The sequence below is a fragment of the Phycodurus eques genome, chromosome 10 (genome assembly GCF_024500275.1).
Source record: "Phycodurus eques isolate BA_2022a chromosome 10, UOR_Pequ_1.1, whole genome shotgun sequence".
NCBI classification, from domain to species: Eukaryota; Metazoa; Chordata; class Actinopteri; order Syngnathiformes; family Syngnathidae; genus Phycodurus; species Phycodurus eques.
This window is the reverse complement of record NC_084534.1, coordinates 12,145,216-12,171,242: the sequence shown is the minus strand read 5'-3', so window position 1 is coordinate 12,171,242 and position 26,027 is coordinate 12,145,216. Positions and strand designations below refer to the sequence as shown.

Genomic DNA, 26,027 nt, shown 5'->3' with positions numbered 1-26,027 from the left:
TAGTCGGCTGTTGCATTTAATGTGCTGTTAGTAAGCCAAGTGAGTCCTAAAATTGCATTCCTGGGGCAATTTATTTTTCTCTGCTTTGCTTAGCAGATACTTTTTCTCACTTAATAAAAAGGAACAGATGAATATTTCATGAAGTTATCTCCAAGCAGACTTTCCCACTCTTAATCAAATGATTTGTAAAGGTCCTCTAAGCCAAGGGTGTCCAAACTTTTTCCTTCGAGGGTCGCATACAGACAAATGGAAGGATGCGAGGGCCACTTGGACATTCTTCAACTTTATTAAACACGCTAAAACCAATCCATCAAGCAATTATATATTATATAGACCCTTTCCCAAAAAAATTTATATCATGGAAAAGTTCATTTTATTTCCATAATTCCATTCAAAAAGTTTATCTTTCATAGACTATAGATTCAGGGCCCACAATTTAAACAATTTCAAGTATTTATTTCAAGTGTTTATTTTAACATAATTTGGGCTTCCAGCTCATAAAAACCAGGAAATCAGGAATTCAAAAATTTTGAATACTGTGAAGGCACGGTGGCCGACTGGTTAGCGCGTCAGCCTCACAGTTCTGAGGACCGGGGTTCAATCCCCGGCCCCGCCTGTGTGGAGTTTGCATGTTCTCCCCTGTGCCTGCGTGGCTTTTCTCCGGGCACTCCGGTTTCCTCCCACATCCCAAAAAACATGCATTAATTGGAGACTCTAAATTGCTCGTAGGTGTGAATGTGAGTGGAATGGTTGTTTGTTTGTATGTGCCCTGCGATTGGCTGGCAACCAGTTCAGGGTGTACCCCGCCTCCTGCCCGATGATAGCTGGGATAGGCTCCGGCACGCCCGCGACCCTAGTGAGGAGAAACGGCTCAGAAAATGGATGGATGGATTAATACTGTGAAGAACTCAGCCCAAATTTTTCAGGCCACAAATGTTTTAAACCTAGTGTCACACACCAATCATCTCCTAAACTCAAAGCACCTGCACCGGTTTCCCCAGGTGTCATTAAATTGCTTCAGTTTGGTTCACTTGCTAGTAGTACTGAATACTAACTGAGCATGCCTTCTTGTGATGCTTGACATCATATTCTTATTGATTGATGTAACCTCAAAACCGCATATAATTCGGGACCATCGTAAACCAAGAACCTCCTGTATTTATCTCCAAACGGTGAATATTTTTACTTTGAGTTCGTTTCATTATACTCTACAGTAGTTAACTTCTCATTATGCTTACAGTACTTTTAAAATGTTACTTAAAACATTGACTGTGCTGTTAATAAAGATGACGGCCACAGTTAGAGCGTGGAATAAATTATTCATTCATTTCCCGTACCGCTTATCCTCACTAGTGTCGCGGGCATGCTGGAGCCTATCCCAGCTGACATTGGGAGAGAGGCAGGGTACACCCTGAACTGGTCACCACCCATATAAGCAAACAACCATTCGCACTCACATTCACACCTACGGACAATTTAGAGTTTTCAGTTAACCTAACATGCATGTTTTTGGGATGTGGGAGGAAACCAGAGTACCTGCAGAAAACCCACGCAAACACGGGGAGAACAAGCAAACTCCACACAGGCGAGGCCGGATTTGAACCTGGGTACTCTGGACTGTGAGGCAGATGTGCTCACTTTAATTTATTTCCAACGGGAAGAAAAATACTGACATGGAAGTCAGTCACTGGAATGGATTGTATTGGACTGGAAGTTCCACAAAAGAGAATATGATGGGAAAATATAAAATGAAAATGCCCTGCAATTGGTTACCGACCTGTCCTCTCACACGAAATCCAAATAGAGTCTATTACACTCATATAATTAATGACGACAAGGGTTTAGAAAATGTATGTATGGATGGATGGATAAAATTAAAAACAATTTCACTTTTGACCTGTGATTGTGTGGCAGCTCCTAGTCACATCTGGTGCTTCAATGCTTTATAGAACAGTTGTCATGGTTGATATAAACGAAATGTTTACAGCGATCTCTTCCATCTGCGTCTGTGCAGCTCCGGGACCTGGACATGAGTCATCATTATGAGGACCGTAGCTCCGACTCCACATTTTGTGATTCCCGTTCCCATTCTCAGGACAACCCAGATCCTCCGGACTTGCCCATGCCCACTTGCTTCCGCTCCCGCAGCCACAGCTATCTGAGAGCCATCCAGGCGGGCTGCTCTCAAGATGACGACGTGGCTTCCGTCGACTCAGGCTCGCTCCCGCCAACTGACACCTCTGTTCGCACCTACGGCAGCAGCACCGGTGAGTCACTGACTGGGGAAACACAGACTATACATGTGTTCAAAGGGAATACATGTTTTCAAAATGAAGAAAGAGGAGACAAGCGAAGATTTTTGAATATTATTTTAACTGATGACATCGTTTGAGATAACCATTAGCGAGTGCGACACTGGTCCAGTAAAATGTACGCACAAGCACACACCAGCGTTTTAGTTCCAATGCAGCCTCTTTTGCCCATACTAGACGGCCCTACAAAAAATAAGTGATCTTTGCTCATCTATCCATGCCAGCGATGTAGAGTGACAGACAGAGCAAATAAATACTTTTCTATTAGATGGCAGAAAGTACATAATTGACAGTTGTATCCATTTTTTGTAGCTGTAGGTGTGCTGTGGGATTTTTTAGATATAAAATATGTGCCTTGGTCCAATAAAGGTTGAACATCACTGTGTCAAATAATGATCTGACATACAATACAGAAGATACAGTAGCTTAATTTGTGCAATTGGAGAGCGCTCCCTCTTGTGGCTCTTGTCCAGAACTCCAATTGTAGCTCCTACAGAAGAATATTGGAATTATAGATTTCCCCTGGCGGCACGGTGGCCGACTGGTTAGAGCGTTAGCCTCACAGTTCTGAGGACCGGGGTTCAATCCCCGGCCCCGCCTGTGTGGAGTTTGCATGTTCTCCCCGTGCCTGCGTGGGTTTTCTCCGGGCACTCCGGTTTCCTCCCACATCCCAAAAACATGCATTAATTGGGGACTCTAAATTGCCCGTAGGTGTGAATGTGAGTGCGAATGTTGTTTGTTTGTATGTGCCCTGCGATTGGCTGGCAACCAGTTCAGGGTGTACCCCGCCTCCTGCCCGATAATAGCTGGGATAGGCTCCAGCACGCCCACGACCCTAGTGAGGAGAAGTGGCTCAGAAAATGGATGGATGGATGGATGGATAGATTTCCCCTAATATATTTTAAAATGATACTAAAGAAAAGAGCAAATGTTATCAAATGCAGTTTTATCAAACTCAATAGGACTCCATTAGTAATCCACATAAAATATTCAATATGAAGATGAATCCTTGGTACATGTGCAATGCAGGGGTTCTCAAACATTTTGGATCCAGGGACCCCTTACATGGAGTAAGGGGTCCCTGGATCCAGAAGAAGGAGCAGAAGAAACAAGTAACAGTAAAAATTATCCCAAGTATTGAATGAATCTGTTTTTGATTGTTTTTGCCTGCATTTGGATTTGTGAATAATTGTTTTGACAAATGAGAGTGGCACGGTGTTCGACTGGTTAGCACATCTGCCTCACAGTTCTGAGGACCTGGGTTCAAATCCCAGCCCCGCCTGGGTGGTGTTTGCATGTTCTCCCCGTGCCTGCGTGGGTTTTCTCTGGGTACTCCGGTTAGCTTAATTGAAGACTAAATTGCCCGTATGTGAGTGCGAATACTTGTTTGTGTCTATGTGCCCTGTGATTGGCTGGCGACCAGTTCAGGGTGAACCCCGCCTCTCGCCCGAAGATAGCCGGGATAGGCTCCAGCACGCCCGCGACCCTAGTGAGGAGAAGCAGTACAGAAAATGGATGGATGGATGTTTCAAACAAAATATCCATGACGTCATTAAATGTAATTGAATTAAATATGTATCCATCGTCACTACCTTGAATCATTTGCAGGAATATCAGATGTACTATATGATATGTCAGAATCATATCAGCGCTTTTAATTGGTCCAAAGTCAAGGAAGGAAGGAGTCATTGGTTTTGTCTGTTTGTTTTATTGACGCATCAGTCCCCATATATAGGTATGCACTTATTTAAGTAATGCAACAATATTTTATTGCATATTATTTTGCCCAAGCTATGACACCACCGGGAGTTTGGGGACTCCAGTTTGACTGGACTATAATAAAACAATTGAATGTTTTACAAAATCTACACTATCAGGGATGTATTCATTCACACACACATACATACATACATACATACATTTATTATTTTACTTTAAATCAATTGCATTATACTGGTTATAAAAAAAAAAAAAAAAGAACTGATTGGACATCACACAGAGAATCAGATCACACACATGCAGGATTGTAAGAGTGAGATGGCAAGCAAACGAACCTCTTGAGCGAGGAGTGGACACGTCAACAGCCGCCAGGATGCAGACAGATTTTTTCCAATATCTAATTCCAATTTTATTTTTTTTTGTCCGCAACGGGACTTGACGTGACAATGACTTCCTATTTAAACTGAATAAATACGGAAAATATAATAATAATAATAATATAATAATTTATAATCACAATAATAAATGTCTGGATTTCCAATGCTAATTTACGACTGTATTAGATTCATTGGATATGTTTTGCCGTAAATGTTGTAGCTGCTGAGCATTAATATTCGTCTGGTCCCATGAAGTTTAGCTTTACTGTGACTGCAGCTGGCGTGTTATTATCATCCACATAGTGGCGCTCTCCCAGTCACCCTATGACCTCGGTGCAGCTGTTGCTTTCATACATTTCGGAATTTGTCATACTATGTTGAAATCGCATCTTCATTGATTTTGATTTTGGTGCAAAAATACTAGTCTCAATTAGTGCTTTCAGTTAAGTTCTCAGCAATAAACATATATTATATTTATATTTATTTATATGAAATATCGCATCATATATCTTCATCATTTAGCGTAGATATTTGGCGTCCTGGGAAACTTGAACGCACCATTCGCAATGCCACCACGCCCCCTCAGACTTTCAGGCTTCAAACAAAAGGCATGTAAAAGCAGACTTCTTCTGTCACTCTAGACGCATTCTTCATGAAGAAACGACAACTTCGTTCTGAAACTACCACGCTTTGCTTTTGTTTGTGTCTGACAGAAAGGTAAGAATTTTAGTTTCGAAGGTTTGTTTCATAGACCCTCTATGTAACTTGTTTTGAGATTTGAACCAATTTACTTGGGTATTTTTACCTTGCTGAGATAATGAATGTTAAAAAGTGAAAAGGGAAGGTAAAATTCTACTATTTGGACCTTTAAAATTGGCGAGAACATTTGATTTAACAGGAAAATCAATGTAATAATATTCCTTCAACTATGCAAATTTGTCTGTTGAGTCAAGCTACAAAAACATGTGCTTCATATGTCTACTGTATTGAATTGCTTTGTTGATATGTGTGATTCAAACACAGTATTGTGGCTTATGCTATTATCTAATGGTGTGATCGTGTTGGTGGGGTTGGTCATGCTCTCTTGGCAAGATTGTCATTGTTTTGTGGCTGATTAGATTAAACAATACAGACGTGCAGACAACTTGGCAAGCAACGCTAAACAGTTAAGTAGAGCAGCACAATCAACCTTTTGTGTTTCATTGTTCATGCACCTTTGTCTGACACCAACTAACATAAGGACAACACTATTGTCACATAACTGGCACCGACACGTTTTCATGAAAATAGCCAAAACATTTTTGTCTGTTTGCTTATTTTGTTTGCAATGCAGGTTTTTAGGCCAGGTTGTCACATTTTTGTGCCATCGATGCGTCAGAGCCACTGTCTTGTTCGCTGCTCAGTGGTAAAGTGTTTTATTGTTACAACAAATAACATTAGTGGTTAGTGAAGGGTCAGGCAAGCGGGTACTGTCACGGGGTTAATAAAGTAAACCTTATCTGTCTAAATAACATTTCTAACTACTAACTGTCAGACAATAGTTTTAAAAAAATCTATAAGATAATCACTGTCTTCAAACACTTCCTGTACAATCAGCGGATGTTTATGATGGCGACATATTGATAACATTATATTTCCATCATTTATTTGTTATCAGCAATGTTGCTCACAGTCCGCCAGTGGGTCTATCTGAATGTATTATGCTGTGATCATGATGTACTGCATGTAGCCCTTAATTACAGTGGAACTTCCAAAGTCCAACCCAATCTGTCCTGTGACGCTGGTGGAGTTCCAAGTTGTTATCCTTTTAAAAACAATTTTTTCCCCCATCGGAAAGAGTTTAAAGTGAATTTACTTAGTGCCAGGCTTAAAGTTTTACCATCATAAAAGCTTTCTTAACTGTGCACTCATTGCTTTAAGTAACATTAAGAGTAAATAGTAACATCCTTAATTGTCATACAAGGTTAAAGAAAAGTAAACCATGTTTAAGTATAATTGCAACTAAATAAAACTGCAATAAAGCAAAAGCTAACTCTTGGAAGATAAATAAAAAAAATTCACATTTCTTTCTAATGAATTGTTACTCATTGTACTGAGCAGCCAGATCCTTTCCTTTGTCATACTATTTCCAGTACTGTGGTTGCTGTCACACTTTTCCTCTTTGCCATCGCTGGTAACCTGCTGTGGTGACATTGCAAAAAAGAAAACCAATGCTCACGAGCTGAGGTCTGACTCATTTTGTCACGCATGATTTTTTTTTTTTTTTTTTTTTTTTTTTCCTCCATATTTTGAAGTTTGACTTTTAAGGCATTTTTTTTCCAAATTCCTAGTTGTACCACCTTTTGCATGTCTAACTATTAAGTTTCCACGATACACGTAACCTTTTTGGGCATTTCCGTTCAGTGAAAACATTCCGAAAAATTCACATGCAAACACTGAAGACATTGCTATTTCTAGTTTAGATTTAAGCTACTATCAGCCATGCCGTTTCTGCTGAGCAATAGTAAATAATAGAATTAGAAATAATAATAATAGAAATAATTCCCAACCATCAGTCTTTACACTGGTTAAAAAAAAAAAAGGCAAGTAAATAACAGTTGCGGAGTTGTTGCAAATATTTAATATGCTTAAAAGCGTCTTCCTAATAATTGTTATTGTCAGTCTTGATAATCACATTTTGAACAAGACAACAGGACCACTGTCCAGTCAGTTTGACAGCCCTTCCCAGTATTAATTTTGGCACAAAGCACCTGCTTGTTTGGGTTGCTGCATTCCCATCTGATAAATCTAATTGATTTAGCAATTTAGCCATTTAGCCTTTAGTCTATTCTTTCACTTTATTTTTGCATCATGTTAATATTTTGTATTGCTTTGCCAGAATTGCGACTCGTCAAAACAAATATATTTGTTTTGTTTGCACAACTGTTGAGGTTGGAGTTGCTAAGAGATACAAGATAGCGTCTGAATTAAAGCCAACACTCGCTTTTCCACAGGCAAGCGTTATTCCCCCCCCCCCCACCGTTGTAATTGTTTTGCAACGCCATGGAAGTCCGTCTCACCTCGTTAGCTTCTTGGCCGATCTGTAGACGGAAGAAAACTCAGTGGGAGCAGCATATCCTGCCTTTTTAATAAACCTCTTTTATCGCGTAGTGTTTGTATTTGTCTGTTAGTGCCCAGAATTATGTGATTATGTTTTTGAGGGGTTGGGGGCAGTTTTTGCGGATTCAGGCTTAAGGGTGTGCAGAATGATGATGGCAGATATCCAGATGCATTGACACGTGTGTGCGCGCACACACACTCACGCACACACACACACACACACACACACACACACACACACACCTAATCCTCCTCAAACAGCGTTAATCTGGTGATATACTTTACATGAGTTTGCATGGTTTACATTCTGACATCAGAGATTATACATGGCTCAGGCTGCATGGTGGTCAGATGGTGGAATGCCTGATGCTACATACAGAATTTCTGCCATGCAAGATGCTAAGAGTACATTTGTTCTGGAAGAGTGCCTGCTCTGGACACGCTCCATCTGTATGGTTAAGGTCTTTAAATAGCTTCCCTCATAAAAATGCCAGAAGGAGTTTGTTGCATCCATCTAACCATTTTCTTCACCACTTCTCCTGTTCAGGATAATGACAACAGCTGGAGTAGAGCCTATGCCTGCCAACATTTGGGCAATCAGCTGACAATACCCTGAACTGCTCACTGGTCAATTGAAGGCGATTAGACATTGGAGCATTGACTTTTTATTGTCAGTTAAACCACACTTGGCCAAAGTTTTCTGTCATCTGTGTGATTTAAAGATGTCACCTCTAGAATTTCATCTTGAGTCATTTTATTCCATAATGCACAACAATGACAACTTTTTTTTTTTTTTTTTTTTTTTTTTTAAGTTCAGTTCAAAGCCACATTTTAGAATTCTTCCACTGATTTACACAATTTTAGTCATCTGCAACTTCTCTTTCTGGTAGCAAAATATTATTAATGAATTAATAAACAGTTTTCTTCAATTGCATGAAATTTACTGTGATTAAAGCAGGAGTGGGCAAACTATGGCCTGTGGGGCCCATCTGGCCCGTTGATCATTTCAATCCGTCCCGCCAAAGATTGGTACAGTATTGGTATCATATCAAAATCATGACTACATTTATTTGTCCTGTAATGCCCAGCGGTTCCACCAGGTAGCGCAGTAGGTACAGTGATACTTTGGCTGTTCTATTTTTACTCTGCTACTGCTCTGAACACTTCTTCAACCATGAGTGGGCCAAAGAAAAGAAAAATCAACAGTGAGTGCCGAGTTTTTAATATAGAATGGACTACTAAATACTTTTTCACTGAAGTCCGGTCAAAGGCTGTATGTCTAATTTGTTGAGAAACCATTCTTGTTTTAGAGGAATTTAATATCAGCTGTCACTTTTCTACCTAGCATGCTGATTATGCTAACAGCCAATCAACGCAGGAACTGATGGCTACGGCTCAGCCGTTAAAATCAAGCTTGCAGGCTCGGCAAAACACCTTTATCTGAAAAACTGCCATCCAAGATTCAATCACACGAGACCCTGAAACAGCCCCACGGGAGCTGTAGATGGAACTGATTGATCTCCAATGTGATACTGTCTTAAAAGAGAAGTTCAACTCTCCAACTGGATGAATTTTATGCTTCGTTAAGCGCAGACAAATTTCCCAAAATCCGGGAAGATGGCACAGAGGATGCTGGTGGTGTTTGGCTCTACATATGTGTGTGAACAGACTTAGTGTGATGAACACCAACAAAACATCCTACAGATGCCAGCTGAGTGATTAACACCTCAGATGTGTTCTGAGAATTGCCACAACAAAACTAACACCAGACTTTGATGCACTGGCAAAAAAAAAAAAAAAAGGTGATCAACAAAAAACCACTGATCCCATTAAAAGTAAATCTAAGTATTAACACTACAATGCCTTTTTTTTGTTTGTTTGTTTATTTTTTATATGTAAGCATTTGGTTCTGGCTTGGCCGGCCTGTCAAATTTTAAATCAATGTGTCCCCTGAGCCAAACAGTTTCCCCACAATGTGCTTGTGTTTTCCATGTCTGCCTCACAGTCAAAGGTTCTAGGTTTGAATATGGGTTCAGCCCTTTCTGTGTGCAGAGTTTGCAGTTCTCGCTGTGCTCCATCTGCTTACCCAAAGTCAGCTGGGATCTCATGCATGAAGCTGAACATGAAATAAGTGTACAATAAGTGGTAAAAAAACGAATGGATGATTAAGTACTTAAGGGGGGGGGGGGGGTGCAGTGCAGCGCAGCCAAGTAGTGCACCCAATTTTCTCAACTACTGTAGTTTGTGGCCTGTAGAGGAACAACATGGCTACACCCACACTATGGCACAAGTCCTCTGGGCATCATTAAACTACTCTATATGACACTGGAATGGAAACAGGAGTTCAAAAAAGATTCACCCATCCAGTTTTTTTTTTTTTAGCTTTGACATTTAATTAGATATTTTTCCCCATTGTTGTTTCATCCACAAAGTATCTTATCACTTTGTCCTGATCAGATAATCCGGGACACTCCAAAGTCTGGTTGTCACGTTTGTATTAGTCACTCTTTCTGGGACCCGTCAGATATGTGTGTGTGTGTGCGCGCACGCGCAAAGATATTAAGATGAAGCCATGGAGAGGATTAGAAGGCACAACAACCCTTTTGTTTGGGTGTTTCCACAACAGTTCACGTGTATTCTGAGCCTTTTTAAAAGGCGATGAGATTTTGTTGTTTGTTTTGCAGTTTCACTAATCCCTTTCATAGTTACAGTGCTGCAGATAAAGTCAATGGATGAAAGTCTTCAGAAACACTTTTTAACAATTTATCGATGAAATGTTAATTCCTCCCGAAGTCTTCATTTACAGAGGTATTTTGGACAACTCTATCATTCCAACTTTTTGGGTAGGCTACAGCTCAGGGAAGGCCCAGAATGTTCTTCCTCTGGATGCATGAATTAACATACATTATATATTCAAAAATCTTCTGGGAAAAGTGTATGGTTTTTAGTTTTCCTTAATAAAATTTGAGGTCACATTAATGTTGGAGAGAGTTTTGAAAGAGATTTATCTTGGTCTCCTTTTTTTTTTTTTTTTTTTTTTTTCCCTATCTCAAAAACCTGACATTTGAACAGGGGTGTGCAGACTTTTTAATATCCACTGTAAATAGAGTATGTATCGCAAAGGAAAATGTAGGAACTCAACAGAGGTGATGTTGACTTTTTGTACAGCGCTTTGCATGCATATGAGCGCTATTGCGTAAACCAGTGAAACAGCCACCAGATTAGGCAGGCATGTCGATCATGGTGATTTAACGGATTGACCCGTTGAGTTAACAGTTAAGGCAGTGAATTCAATCAGTTCCCATTGTCTGAGGCATACAGACTGACAGTTCAAAGGATATGTGATGCTGTGGTGGTATACCAGAATCTTTCATTTTCAGTCCGTAATAAAGGGCAAAATGTGTAGTCTCAAACTAAAAGTACAGTATTTAGAATTAAAATGTTTAACATATTTTGACATTTGTAACATAGCAGGCTCGTGCCATATCAAAGAACAGAAGCAGTGTGTGTAAACAGTTCCTGTCTTAACTCTTGTGTGCTCTTGTACAGCTTCCAAGACTTTACTCTGTAGTGTCACATAAAAATTCAGTTGGAAGTCTTGTGTGGCAGTTGAAGCCTTCCTAATGTTACTGTAAAAGTTCCCATTTGGTCTGGTGGTTTTAGCTGGAAAACACAGCACTTCGATCTCAGCATTTATGGACTCAGATGTGGTTTCTGTATCGACTTGAAAGAAAGTACCAGACACACTTTGGATTTACCAATTGCTCCAAAATAGCGCTTCACTTTTAACCGTGTGTGTCTAAATGTAAATTGATGCTGCAATTGTATATCGAGTGGTGTCTTGACAGCATCACTGTCACCAGATTTCATTACCGTCATTTGTTCTCACTTGCCTCTTTTCCGTTGCTCATGTGCAGGGGTGCGTCGGCAACTCGACACAAATGTCCGGTCCAGTCGGGCTCGACCACGTCGCGCAGTGCGTGGCAGGCTTAAAGCAGATTTTTTTTTTCTGGAGTCGACTGAAGAGGTGCGGCATTTTTGTCCATATTAGCAGAAGATGAAATACAGCGAGATGGAAGGAGCGACAAGAAACTAGCATGCCACCTTCTTCTTGATCGTGCCCCAATCCCTCCCACTTTTGATTAGTGCCTGTTTTAATGGAAAAGCAACGGAGGCCAGACCAGGCGAACCAAAGCCGTGGCAGAGCGGGGCCTTGCCGTTCTGGAACTTGTAATGGAAAAGCGGCAATTGCACAGTCCATTAGGTAGACCAAAATCTAATGAAATACAATTTGATTTTTATAATAAAACTGTTCTGTATTGATTGACACTGTCACAGTTTCATTAATTGAACAATATGTAAAATATTGTGGTTGCAGTTTGCAGTGGTATAAAACTGTACAGAGAGTGGGTTGTACTATTTTTACCATCCATGTAACTAGTTATAACTAAAATGATCAATGAAATCATACATTATAGTGGATAGAGGAATAGATGGAGATGCTTAATGTGCTGTTTTGTTGGTCCCTACAAGCAGCTTTTGACTGCATGTCGTGTCCAAAAGGCAAATTGTGTAAGTAGTCTCTGAATCAAATATACAATCTCACCGTGCCAGTTTAGCCATCAAGCAGGCATGTGATGTTAGCACTTTGATGTGCAGTCATTAAACTGAAAAGCTTTAGTTGCTGCCTGTTACTGGATTTAATGTTCTAAGTTTTACTTTACTGGCTCTCTGCGAAAACAAGAAGTTGCTGTATATGTGCTTAGTGTTTTGTCATTGTTGTTTTTAACACTGACATGACCAACTTTTCGAAAATGTTGTGGTCTAAATTTTGTTGCATTTCAGACTGCTGGGAAGTCGGAAATATCCCACAACGAACTTCCAATAGGTCCGACCTTAAAGACTTAAGACCTCCCTAAGTGTGCATAGTGAAAGGACATGGGTATTCTCTTGCGATAAGTAGCAATATAGTATGACCAAGAAATGCTGTTAAATTATTATGTTGTTGTTGTTGACTTTTACATTGGCAATGACAACTGCCATTATTATGTGATGTAAGATTAATGTTGGGGAATGTTTGAGAAATTTGTGAGAAGGAACCCTGGCATAAAACTGCGGTCCAACGCAACAGTTTTCTGGTATGCAGCATTAATCATGGCAACTGTATTGCACATGTTTTCCATTTGTATATTTATTGCTTATTCCCCCATTGCACTGCTTATTTATTTCTTATTTTGATAATGACGCCGTTTTAAATTGTGGCAATTCTGTCAACTGTGATATATGAATTCTCTGATATGTCTCGTTTTAATCTGTTTTACCTTTGTCTCTCTTATCTTCCAGTCTCTTGCATCACCACCTCTAAGAAAGCTGCTCCGCCGCCCGTGCCGCCACGCACGACCTCCAAACCCTACATTTCTGTGACGGTACAAAGCAGCACCGAGTCGTCCCAGGACAATTACCTGGAGCATCAGGACCAAAGGTCAGAGGTCAACAGCCAGTCCAGCCACGCGCACAGCAACTCATCTGACAGTCTTGACAGCACGCGTGCCAACAGCCTGGCCCGGGGATTACCTCGCCCTCCTCACATCATCCCCACTCCCATCGCCATCCCCAGAGAGCCGCTCGTCCCCACCACTGCCAACGCTTCCACGGAAACAATCGACTCAAGCGTAGTCCTGCATGACTCTACGAAGTCAGGTTTGAGTAAATCTGCTGACGAGGCTCTTGTGCTCCCCGTGCCCAGACGAAAACTCTCTTCAATTGGCATCCAGGTAGATCATATTTTTGACCCGTGTTGCAGCATGCTAAACTGTAACCCATAATGATATTTATCGCATATAATATACTTGAATGTCTCGGTGTGTCACCTCATGACACGAATTGTGCTGGGTAGTAAATGGGTAAGCTATCTCTGTATTATGATACAGTAAACCCCCCGTTTGAGATTCACTATTTTCAAACTCACCTGTGCACCAGTTTTTCTGCAGTACTAACAACTATTTACTGAAAAACACACCTATTCATGCTTTCTACAATGCACTAAGATGCTGCCCAAATGCCAGTATATTTAAGGTTTAAACTATTCGTGTAGGCAAAAAGGAAGGGGCGTCCATTACTCACAAATTTTCAGTATTTGTTGTCGAGGCTTAATGCATAACACCTGCTAATTACGAGGGTTCGCTGTACATTATATCCAAATTTGGCTTTACCTGCTCTGTGTCCTGAAACAACAGTCCCTTCCTCTATTTTTCCAGTGTCGGTACATTAACAACACTCAACCGGAATAACAATTGAATGTGACATTTTAAACGAAAAGCAATCACAAACGGGTACTTGAAATCTTTTTTTAATGGACCATGATGCAAGTGTTTTTATTAGAGGGCTAATAAAATAATAAAATAGTGATTTTTATGTAATTTTCTGTTCTGAGGTTGACTGTATACAAGAACTTCCACGAGAGGAGAGCCCACCTTTGGCCAAGTTTCAGTCCATCGGAGTACAGGTGGAGGACGGGTGGCAGTAAGTCCTCTTCCTGTCCTTGTAACAACGTGAGGAATTTATATTATAGCTGCACACACACATCTGTCTGTCCTTTTTAAAGCATATTTCTGGCATACATATGGATTGTTTATGTTTGCACTCAACAGTTAGACATTAGGATCTCATTATTTGTAATGTAAATTAGAATTATCAAATTCATGTCAACACAAAGTTTGTACATTGTATGGAATAATGTATGGTGACACCCAAGCATTACACCTATAGCAAGTGGAGCTGTAACAGCTTCCATTCTTCTGGTAAGAATGTGACTGTGGAGATTTTTATCCATTCATCCAAAGAACATTTGGAAGGTCAGTTGTTGGACAAGAGAGCCTGACTCACTATCTTTGTTTGTTTGGCCTCTTCCATACCAAACTTTTCCAACTGTCCTCTACCTTGCTTTGTGCACTGGTGCGCAATCAAGGGGAAATGGCTTCCCCCAAATTTTTCCGCAATATCGAAAGCATAAAATTGTCCAAAATGTCTTGGTAAGAGGATTTATATTGAGGTGTAACTGAGGGATCTAATCCAATAATTTATTGATTAATTAATTGATATTGTCTCAATACCTTGGTCCATGTGTGTTCAAAAGATTGCATTTGACCAATTAGCTAATGATTTTGTAACATGAATGAATTAGTCTAAAGGAATCCCACTATGATGGCATACATCTATTCCAAATTTCTGAATACAGTGCTACCTGATAAATTAGCTGTCCCACAAAATTTGCTTCCCCTTGTATGATATTTGTGTTTTTTTGTACGTCGTGACCAACCTTACAAATTTTAGTCATTTGTTTTGTCATCTGTTACACTTTGTTCATGCCCAGTTTGTGTTTTATGTCATAAACAAAATTCCGTGTCTGTTTTTATTTTAACAATTCACACTATGTGTCCATTTTTCTGAGGCCTTTGCACTTCTTGTCCTTGTTCCCACACTCATTGTAGCTATTATTTTCATCATCTGCCTGACTCATCACTTGAGATCTTTTCCTGGTTGACGACATAATCCATGCCCTTCCAGCTCAGAACTCATCTCTCATTGAAAGTGAATTACTTAAAGGCACTGGAGAGATAATTTCTGAGTAATTTGTACTTGTACTAGCACTTGTTCTACTGTATAATTTCACAATGTCACCATGTTTGTTTCAGGCCCAGTCGCCCTTCTAGTATGGCCTCCAAACAAGACACGGACACAGATAAACAGGACATCCCTGTCATTCCCCACATTAGTCAGGCCAAACCCACTGAAAAGAAAGTCATGGTCAGTAGTGCCAGCCAATCGTTGAGCTCCCCTCCCGAGCAGGACTCCTTAGATAACGGTGACACCGCTGGTTACGCTTCCTCCCCTCCAACTCCCAGGCAGTTCCTCAACCGCTCCACCACACGAAGTAGCTCTTCCTCTTTCTCAGAAAGCCTCGACCCGGCGCTGGACCCCTCATCATTACCGCCCCCAGATCCCTGTCTCGAAAGCGGGAATGGGAGTAGCAGCATCGCCCCCCAGAGTGTTAGTGGAGGGGGAACACTATGTCGAAGAGATGGCCACTGGTTCCTGAAGCTACTGCAGGCTGAGACGGGCCGCATGGAAGGGTGGTGCCAGCAGATGGATCAGGAGACCAAAGACAACCATCTTTCCGAGGAGGGTAAGGCTGCCTGCCTACATTTGCAACATATAGTGAGTTATTCAATGGCCACCTCATCACAACTTCCTTCCTTGGTGTTGAACAAAGCTGTGAGAATATTTTTTAAATATAAATTATCGTCATGAACTACATCAAAACTTCATTTAAGGTTTATATTCAAGCTTACAAGCTCTATAAATATGTAGTGTTTTGTGTTAGTTCCTTGGGTTACAAAATGACAATATGAGCCAACATTCATACATTGCCCGTACCGCTTATCATCAATAGGGTCGCGGGCAGTGTTGCCGCAGTTACCTTGAAAAAGTAACTTACCGTAATTTCTCGTGTATGTATTTTGCTTCTACCCATGTGATCAAAACATGAAATATTATCTGTAGTTTGTTAGTTTTTTAAAAGAATAATTCTGAAATTAAGCACTTTATTTGAGCACTTAATACTTGTTTTTAATTTAGATGCTCTTATTTTGAAATTCACAGACCTACATTTATTAGTCAATTAGAAAACACACAGTTGTGCTCATATGTTTGATTACCCAGGCAGAATTTGTAAGATGGATACAATTCTTTAAAGAAAACACGAAGGACCAGGCGAAACACAATTTTATTTTAATGGCATTCAAATTAAACGGTCAAGCATTTCAGAAAAGCATTATCATTAAACAAAACATAACCATAAAGAAATTAATGATGGTTGTTGTTCAGTCATATTTAAAAAAAAATATATATATATATCGCAAATTCTGCTAGGGTATGTAAACTTATGAGCACAACTGTACATATATGCAGTCATACATATCCTTGTCATATTGGAATGAAAGTGTAGGCTACACCTTTTTATAACCACTAGTTGGCGGGTGCATATTATAATGAAAGTGTACACCTTTCTCATAACCTCTAGGTGGCGATGGCATTTTGGAATGAACGTGTACAGCTTTTTAATAACCACTAGATGGCGGCATAAATTTATAAAATGTGAACGTTTTTTCCATTTACCCTTATAACCTATGTATAATGCGCTCTATTGACTTTTGACAAAAAAAAATTTTGGGGGGGGGGGGGGGGAATTGCACATTATACATGAGAAATTACGGTAGTTTACTGAAAGTTTCAAAGGTTTTTAGTTACTTTCAGTAGCTGTCAAGTGGCAGGAATATCCCTTATCCACAGTACGACAAAAAAAAAAGCATCGGCTTAACTGTACCCATTACTTGGTAATTACAGAATGATGTCATCAACATGAACCAATAACTTAAATATTAGTGTAGTGGAAGCCACATTAAACAAGCAACTTAGAGCAGACTTGACATGCCAAATAGCCACCTAAATATAAACAAGCACACCATTCTCAGTAACTTCTTTAAAGACTCTTACCTGATAGACAATATTGTAGTTAGTCGTTGTGTGCATGTTAGTTATGGATGGTTAAGAATATAGTGTGTTGCATCTGTTTTATTAGTCATTACTAAAACAAAGGCTGAAAATTGGTCTACACTTATGACGTGCACCGTGACTGAATCAAGTGTCTTGGTTGTTGACTTGCCTCATGTTCCCAAGCACTGTAGTTTGTTAATGATAAATATCTGTTGCCTGAGCATAAATTGCATATTATTATTCAAAAACATACTGAGCTCTGGTTCTCGTGAATAAAAAAGTAACTATTGGCAGTTCACAGTAACTGTAATTTGAATGTTCTATCAGAATCATCTTTATTTGCCAAGTATGTCCAAAAAACACACAAGGAATTTGTCTCCGGTAGTTGGAGTCGCTCTAGTACAACTAACTGTAGGCGAGAGGCGGGGTACACCCTGAACTGGTCGCTAGCCAAATGCAGGCCACATATAAAAAAAATGTACAAAAACATTCGCATTCACACCTCTGGGCAATTTAGAGTCTTCAATCAACCTACGATGCATGTTTTTAGAATGTGAGAGGAAACCGGAGTACCTTGCGAAAACCCACAAAGGCACGGGGAGAACATGCAAACTCCACACGGGGAGGCCGGATTTGAACCCGGGTCCTCAGAACTGAGAGGCAGATGTGCTAAACAGTCGTCCGCCATGAGCCAACATTTTTATAGCATTTAGGGATGGGCCCAACCATAGAGGTAAAATGGAGTGCTCGATTTGGCCGAAACCAGTGGAGGCGCTGGTAATTCTGTCTAAACTATTTTGCTTTTTGACATTAGCTATTGGAAGTCAATCTACTTCCACTATGGCAACTCCACTTACTCTTTTTAACATGCCACTGGCATCAAAACAGAAATTCAAAACATTCAGAGAGAGATTTTTCCATCCCATTGGGAGGGGGGGGGGGCAATCTATTCATTTGAATGAACCCTGAATCTTTAGCAAAGCATTAATTTGCTGTTGAACAGCATCACATGGGTCACAGTTTAGTGTTTTTTTTTTTTTTTTTTTTTTTTTTTTTTTTTTTTTTTTTTTTTTTTTTTTTTATATCTGCCTCAGACCGTACAATCATGCTATCTACATACAAGCAGGTCTGTAATCCCAAGAATTACAAATCTGCTCGGAAATTGATTGAACCTCCAGATTAAATTAGCACATCAGCCTGACAAAATGCTCCAAAAAGTGAGCATGTCCACGAGGTGCAATGCATAGACAAAGAGAAATGGGTTGGATGTTCAGTTTTTTAACATAAACCAGGATTTATATCTGCCTTTTTTTGCATTTGCAAAGACACATCTGATTGTTTTTAACAAATCTGTACATCCAAGGTGAGTCTTTTTATCATATTTTTGCAATCCAGATCCAGTGTTGGGTTCGGAGTCACAATTTTGTCAGGGCTCTTAGTTTGTCCTAGTTTTAACACAGCACACCTCCTTGTCATAGGGCATGAGTATTCTATTTGAGTTTAAATGACTTTAAAGAGGGTAAACATTGCCCAGATACGATTAAATTCTCCCCACTTCATGCACCGATGGGGTTACTTGAGCTGGGCATTGTACATGCACACCTAAGTATTTAGAAATCAACTCTGATGATCATGAGGTTGCTGCACTTTCAGAGTGTATTGTGTCTACATTGTGTAAGTCATGATATCTAAGATGTACACTTTAACGTATGTGTTTGTCTTTTACATGTTTGGCTTGTGTAGTGTTGGGTAAGGTCCGCAGTGCAGTGGGAAGTGCCCAGCTCTTAATGTCCCAGAAGTTCCAGCAGTTCCGAGGACTGTGTGAACAAAACCTGGTGGGTACTGCCCTGGTATTAACGCCCACATTGCATCAAACTGACACAAGCAGAGTCATCAATTGTGTTCTTTTATTTTTTTATTTTTTTTTTTTCTTGTCAAACATTATATTCATACTTTAGGGTGCATCAAACACATCCATCAACATGAAAACATCAGAATTTTGACTTGAATATTTTTGTTCAACTCCAAAATTTATGTAGACTCGTAAAATTTCAGAATATTTGGAGAATGTGTACTCACGAAAGCAATTTAAAAAAAATCACTAATTAATGAATTTGTGTACCGTTTTTTTAATTCTTAAATGTGTTATTCAACAGAATATCTTTTTTTAATTAAAAAATAGTATTCAGAATAATTTGACAATGAATCAATAAGCATTAATTAATTTTTTGTTTTCTTAGATTGAGCTGTTCTCCAGATTTTCCAATCAAAAGAAACACAAAGTATGTTAGTTTGTTGAGGTAAACACATTTCATCTCTTTATTTTATTCTGAAAAAAAATCACTAGTCATAAAAGATCCATCCATCCATCCATTATCTGAGCCGCTTCTCCTCACTAGGGTCGCGGGCGTGCTGGAGCCTATCCCAGCTGTCATTGGGCAGGAGGTGGGTTTTTCTCCGGGCACTCCGGTTTTCCTCCCACATCCCAAAAACATGCATTAATTGAAGATTCTAAATTACCCGTAGGTGTGACTGTGCGTGCGAATGGTTGTTTGTTTGTCATGTGCCCTGCGATTGGCTAGCAACCAGTTCAGGGTGTACCCCGCCTCGTGCCCGATGATAGCTGGGATAGGCTCCAGCACGCCCGCGACCCTAGTGAGGAGAAGTGGCTCAGAAAATGGATGGATGGATGCCAGAGTTTGTAATTGGCACAGTTCTGGGGGGAAAAAAACAAGCAAAGTTCTGCCAAACGAAAATACATAATGTGCTTGCACAATCTTTGATAAGGCTTGTATAGCCATTTCTGCCCGAGATTCAACCTTAACGTGGACCCTATACAGTAGATGTAGTTCTGCTTTTTTCAAATTTTACTTGTATCCAGTTAAGTCAAATGTTGGGCTGTTTGATGCATCCTAATATACAGAGCATTAAGACGTCACTTTGTGGGCGAGGGTATTGGTGGTCCACCAACACCAAATAAAAAGAGCTTACATAAGCCATTAAGCCATTCTTCACCGGGTGACGTGTCATGCATTATGGAAAATAAAGCCAAATGCAACACACGATACTTAAACCTAACAGTGCCCCACATTAATCATCTTATCACAGCAAGAAGGTAAACGCAGGCATTTCTTTACATATTAGATCTTCGCCCAGTGCTTCTGTGGGTTCACGTCCACAATACAAAATATACAGTATAGTGTATGTATTTCATTGTGGTATAGATAATGAATGGGTGGCTATGAGCCTCAACTTCTCAGATGAGTGTGACTTTAACATCTTCAACCATAATAACCTTGACCATTTCATACAAATTCTCAAAACACATTAAGCACACACCTGGGTGTAAAAAAATAAATAAATAAATGCAATAAAAGTAATATTAAAATGATAATAACGACAACCATCCAGAGTTCAAATATGGAGACGCTGGGACCCCATTACACCAAGCTATAACATGTCTCCCTCTAGTGGCAATAATCTAATAAGTGGTATGATATGAATACAGAAACAATTGCATTTGTTTGTATTTTTTTAGTTTGAGCAGACAAAAATTAACAGATTATCCCGTTATTCACCCCACAATTGGAAATAGTTTTTTTACAGCAGTGGATGGAAGCAGCACACAGGAAGAATAATAAAAAAAAAAAAAAAAAAAAAGTGGACAAATATTTGTATGTAGAGTAAATGTAACAGTAAACTGACAGCTGAGCAAGAAAAACTAAATAGGTCAATAAATATATATGCTACAAAGTTTTTTTTTTTTTTAAACAGTATACTACAATATGTATATTCCGTGTTTTAGGTCAAATTACATATTTAGGGTCTAATCTATTTCATCCAACTCCCTCCTCCTCGCTTCTTATTTTTTATTCATTCCATTTCCCTCTCCCTCATTCTCTCCAGAATGTGAACACCAATCCGCGGCCCACACCGCAGGACCTTGCTGGTTTCTGGGACCTGCTGCAGCTCTCCATCGAGGACATCAGTCTCAAGTTTGATGAGCTCTACCATCTCAAGTCCAATGACTGGCAGCCTGTGCCATCTGCGGCTGTCCAGTCGCCCCCTGAGCGGAAGGTACTTCCCACCCCTGCTGCCCAGTGCCCTGGCTGGGGTAGGAAAGCCGCCGAAACCGGCCTCTCTCCTCCCACCACCACCGCCATTTCTCCCACATTCTTTTACCTCCACATCCCTCTGTGGGGTGTATTATCTTGATCCAATAGAAAGGGGCCGGAGAGATCCCTTTAGACATGCATGGAGCAAATCATCTCAAAGAGGGCAGTCATTGGTGTGTCTTGAAGCCCTGATTTGAGCATGCATGTGTTGTGGTTGTGGTGGAGCATGGCTAAGATGATGTATTGACTCCAGTCAAAGGGTTCACTCTTGCTCCTTCTGTCAAATATTTTTGCTTGTATCTGTGTTACTGTTTGTAACTGTTTGCTTAGTTAGGTGGGTATTTGTGTTAGGAATGGGCATTCTACGTCTTCGCTACGCCACTGATTTCACTACTTTGATTTACTGATCGAGTGTTTATTTTGGACGTGATACAAAAAAGTGAACAGAAAGAAATGAAAATAATGCACATTATGAATATTATCCCATACTGAAAGACTGTGTACTTCCGGTCCCCAAAAAAATGAGAAGTAAAGGTTTTGAATTCAATCCTCTGTCAAAGTGCAAACTGAAAAACCTACTGTACGTACTATAATATATCCACAATCTATACATACCCACATAAATGCATATACACATATACATACTGTACACCACATACTGTATAGACACTTATACATATTCCCCCACATACCCAATTGTTCTTCATAATATACCAGCTGTACACATATACATACTGTACTTGTCAACAATAAATTGTTTACTCGTTTTCTTCCAAAACTTATAAACCCACTGGAAAAGTTAAAGTGCACATCATATTGTGGCCTCCCCACTGACAGACTATGACCCAATTAATCGTATGTAGTCCACTTAAATAATTAAGCTCTACACCCCAAATAGATGACCCCCCCCCCCCCCCCCCCCCCCGGTGGTGCCACTGGGTGGCTATAGGACTAATGCCACCATTGGTGGCAAGGCAATAAACAAGTTCATGCAGAGCAGACTGTAATTTTCACCATAAAGCTGCAGTTTGCAGAGAAATGGAAAATTGTGGAGCACAGAGTATTCCAGAGCAAAAGCTTAAAAAAAATAAAATAAATTTGGACATTGACCCAAATTAAGAGTGTGCGTTTGCAAAGTAACGATATGATGTCAACTGATGAGAAGGCCAATCTCACAGGAGAAGTACAATAGAAAGCTTTAAGAATAGATGTTTTCCATCCGGAACAAACACAAACAAGAATAATGTACAGAAATATGATAGAGAAACTGAGATCTACCCTTCAGTTTTTCACTAAGGCCATACTGATATACTGTAGTTCTAATACAGACCAACATATTTTATTATTTAGTTTATTAGAAATACATTGTATATTACAGCTTATTTTATGAAGGTATCATAAGTCATTTGTACACATTTTGAAAAAAAATGTAACTGTTGTTTATTGTAACAAAATGCTGTCCAGAATAAATGCCTTACCCCTTAACACCTGGTACTGTCTGCAGCTGAATAAATACTGTAAATGCTCTTGGCCACTATATAGGGAAGTAAGATTCTCCAGGCTTGTGGCAGTAATTGCTGAAAACACACTTACCTGAAAATTTCTGCCTTCTAAACTCAGTATCAAAATAGATCTGTTTTAAAAAGTAGCAGTTACTCAGTAATTTTCCTGATTCATTGATTAAGGGCATTTCTTTGAATGCCCATTCCTAATTTGTATGTATCGATATGTATCTCCTTTCCTTTTATGTTGCCTTGCAATTTGTATGCATAGTTTTGTCTTGTTTTATTGTGCTTCAGGTTTGAGCTCATGTCCATATCAGTTCATGTTACCATTTACTGTACATCTGACAGTCTTCACTGACTGTTTCTCTCCTATGTATGCCTGTTGTCTGTACTTCATTCTCTTTTTTTCTATGGGTCATTTAAATCTACCTGATCTAAAAAAAAAAAAAAAAAAGATAAGTCTTTTTTGTCCAAGTCCTGTCTTTCAAATCTAGTGGAAGCTTCCCAAGACAGTTTTTATTATTGTCTTTGCTCTCTTTTCTCATCACTCTCCCTCCGTGTCTGTCATGTGTCATCACTCTATCCAGGACGAGGAGAAGGCACCTACTCCAGCGTCAAGGAAGGGCGCTAAAGGGCGACCGTCGCTGGGCCGCGAGAAGAGCGTTGACTCCTCTTCCGCCTCTTCTTCGGCTTCGGCGGAGAAGCAGAGGCAAGAGGCCCGCAGGCGTCTGCTGACCGCAAAGAAGGCCGCCTCTTTCCGTCAGAACTCTGCCACCGAGAGCGCAGACAGCATTGAAATCTACGTCCCAGAAGCGCAGACGCGCCTTTGAGGCAGACAGTGAGAGAGAGGAATGTAAGGTCAGATCATAGGACAGATAAGTGTCACTGAAAAATACCTGCAAATGGGAGAGAGAGGGGAAACCTTAGCAATGCAAATGACAAGAGTGGGTTAGAGTGGGGGGGAAGAGAGGCCAAATGCCCACTTGACTGGGGTGGGGGTTGACTTAGTGTATTTTAACTCACTTGTTTGTAGGCTGGTCCTGAAGGCATCATACACATAAATATTGAACATTTGTGTACTTTACTTATTATGAAAGCTGCCAATGAAAACCTCTGTAGATTAACTTTGTCATTACTTTTGATTAATATTTATCATGATAAAAATTAAGTTAATAACCGTATTCCTATCACATCCTCAAAATATATTTGAAGACTGTTTAAATCGTTATTCTATACTGGATATAAGATCTATTTAGAGGACGCAGCTGAGCGTTTTTGCTTTTCTGCTTTCCCTTGTCGCCATCCTTCTCCCCAGACAGGCCATTTTGTAGCTTTGCACAACAGCGCCTTGTGGCCGCCACCCACACTACACAATACCAACCTGCTTATGTCTGTCTTCCTTGTACTGATTTGTTTACTTCGTTCTTCTTTTGTTTTGTTGAAGCTCATAGAAGCTGTAGATGAGGTTCTGAATATTTTTATGATGTGTGATACGATGAATGCCAATTCTGAAGGGGTATTTATAAAGTTTTTAGCACCTAACTCTATGTCCAAATGTTTGGTCAAAGTGCGACGGAAAGAATTTATACAGGTTAGGTTTTTTTTAACGGTTTTCAATGAACACGTATCTCCATGTGATGAGAATCTCAAAACAGTATTTTCAGGTTTGCAAACATCAGTAATAACAATTGCCACCATGTGTTTTCTTTAGTGATTGTTTTCTTCAAACTCCCTGTTCAACGCTTCCCCAAGTATATTCAGGGCTTTTAGAAGCTAGGCTGAGTATGCAGGATAACTTTTTTTTTTTTTTCTTTTCTTGCCTGCTCAACATTCATGACTTGTGTTTAGAAGTCCTTTTTTTATTATTATTATACATGTCTCGAAAAGCTGTTTTTTTATTATTATTATTATTATCGCTCAGTCAGTCGTATTTCTGTGCAACTCATCTGCACTTTTTTTTTTTTTTTTTAATTTAAAGAAAGCCTATTTAATTAAAGTTTTAAATGCATTAGCTGTTGTGTTTGCATCATTTCTTCAAGTGCTGCATGCTTGCTGGAAGTTTGCTTCACCAAAGATTAATTCCCTTCATTCCACTGCATCTCATGCATTTAAATGTCAACACCAGGTAGCTCTTGCTGTGAAAAACTTAAGTTTATAAAACTGGCTGTCAACATTGATAAATGTAAATATCCTTTTAATTGTTCTTTCAAACTGAGTTTTACCACACTTTGGCCGACTAGAGGGCATGTATAGTATCAAGATATTCACATCAAAAACCACAAATGTTACACTTCTTTGACTCGAAAATCAACATGTTATGTTACACAGTAGACTTTAACACTACAAGTGAAGCAGCAAACCCTCCAATCAACCCCCCCCCCCCCCCCCTGTAAACAAACTGCACCTGTTTACATGTCTTCCAATCCATTTTTTTTCTCTTCAGATGGTAAACAAATTTCTTCTGGCTAATGGGTTCAGGCGATCTACTGCAGTGTCACTCCTTTTTTTTTTTTTTTTTCTTTCTTTAATCATTGCCACCTTTAGCCCAAAACTGCAGCCTGAGGCTTTGACTTGGAAATATCCCAATGAGCTCCTTTCTTTCTCTAACTTGGGGAGAGCTTCCCATTGATGGTTGGCCTTTGTTTGCAGTTGGGTTTGCCTGCTGGGGATGAGTAGGGTGATGGCTCAGGGGTGTCAATTGCCTGTTCCTGGGTGAATGTCCCTTCCTTTTGACGGAGGCGAAAAGTATCGTTAGCACCTCCAGTTCTTTTGTTTAAACTGCACTCTCTGTCGTTGACTTGATTTGATTTCTCACTAGTAGGGAACAGTTGTCTGACAAGTTATTCAACTTCTCTTGGAATAAGCAAATAAGCACCTTCCAGCCGTGTCAGACTTGTCACTTTTTATATTTAGTTGTATACTTTATGAGGAAATACAGCTGCAAAACAATGATGTGTGATCAGTAGGCCAACATGTAGGCAGTATAATGTACAATAACAGTTAAACATCTTCCCTGTATCTTCTGTCAGCGTTCCCTAAAGTCTATTGGCGTTTGGGGTCATTTTTTACATTTAGAAAGACCCAAATACATCTGTCAGCCTGTGTCAGATGAGCACATGTGGCATGGAATGAGAGAGTCCATTTTTTTCAAAGCTATCTAAAAAGGAGACCTCATCATATTCTGATCTCATACGTTTCCATGAGGTCTCATTGCAATACACATTTGTCTGATCACTGATAGCACTCGGACACACCTATAGATCTACAGTGTTTCCTGATTGGGCTTATCTAAACTCCACAAAGTTTGCACTGCAGGGTACACTCATCTTGTAAAAGCTTTTGATA

At 39.8% G+C, this 26,027-nt stretch overlaps 1 protein-coding gene across 10 annotated transcripts in view; it reads left to right on the top strand.

Annotated features, from left to right (window-relative positions):
• Positions 1-24,626, top strand: part of dlgap4b (discs, large (Drosophila) homolog-associated protein 4b) — a 138,118-nt gene extending 113,492 nt beyond the window's left edge. For 9 of the 10 annotated variants that reach the window (XM_061688264.1, XM_061688273.1, XM_061688269.1 and 6 more), the window contains 7 exons: positions 2,015-2,267; positions 12,851-13,281; positions 13,941-14,029; positions 15,202-15,692; positions 18,806-18,897; positions 20,969-21,139; positions 23,270-24,626. In XM_061688264.1, the coding sequence (XP_061544248.1) occupies positions 2,015-2,267; positions 12,851-13,281; positions 13,941-14,029; positions 15,202-15,692; positions 18,806-18,897; positions 20,969-21,139; positions 23,270-23,512 (1,770 nt within the window). In that variant the 3' untranslated portion in view covers positions 23,513-24,626. Of the gene's footprint in view, positions 1-2,014; positions 2,268-12,850; positions 13,282-13,940; positions 14,030-15,201; positions 15,693-18,805; positions 18,898-20,968; positions 21,177-23,269 lie in introns of all 10 variants that reach the window. The other variant, XM_061688275.1, reaches the window with a different exon arrangement.
• Positions 24,627-26,027: the final 1,401 nt, after the last annotated feature.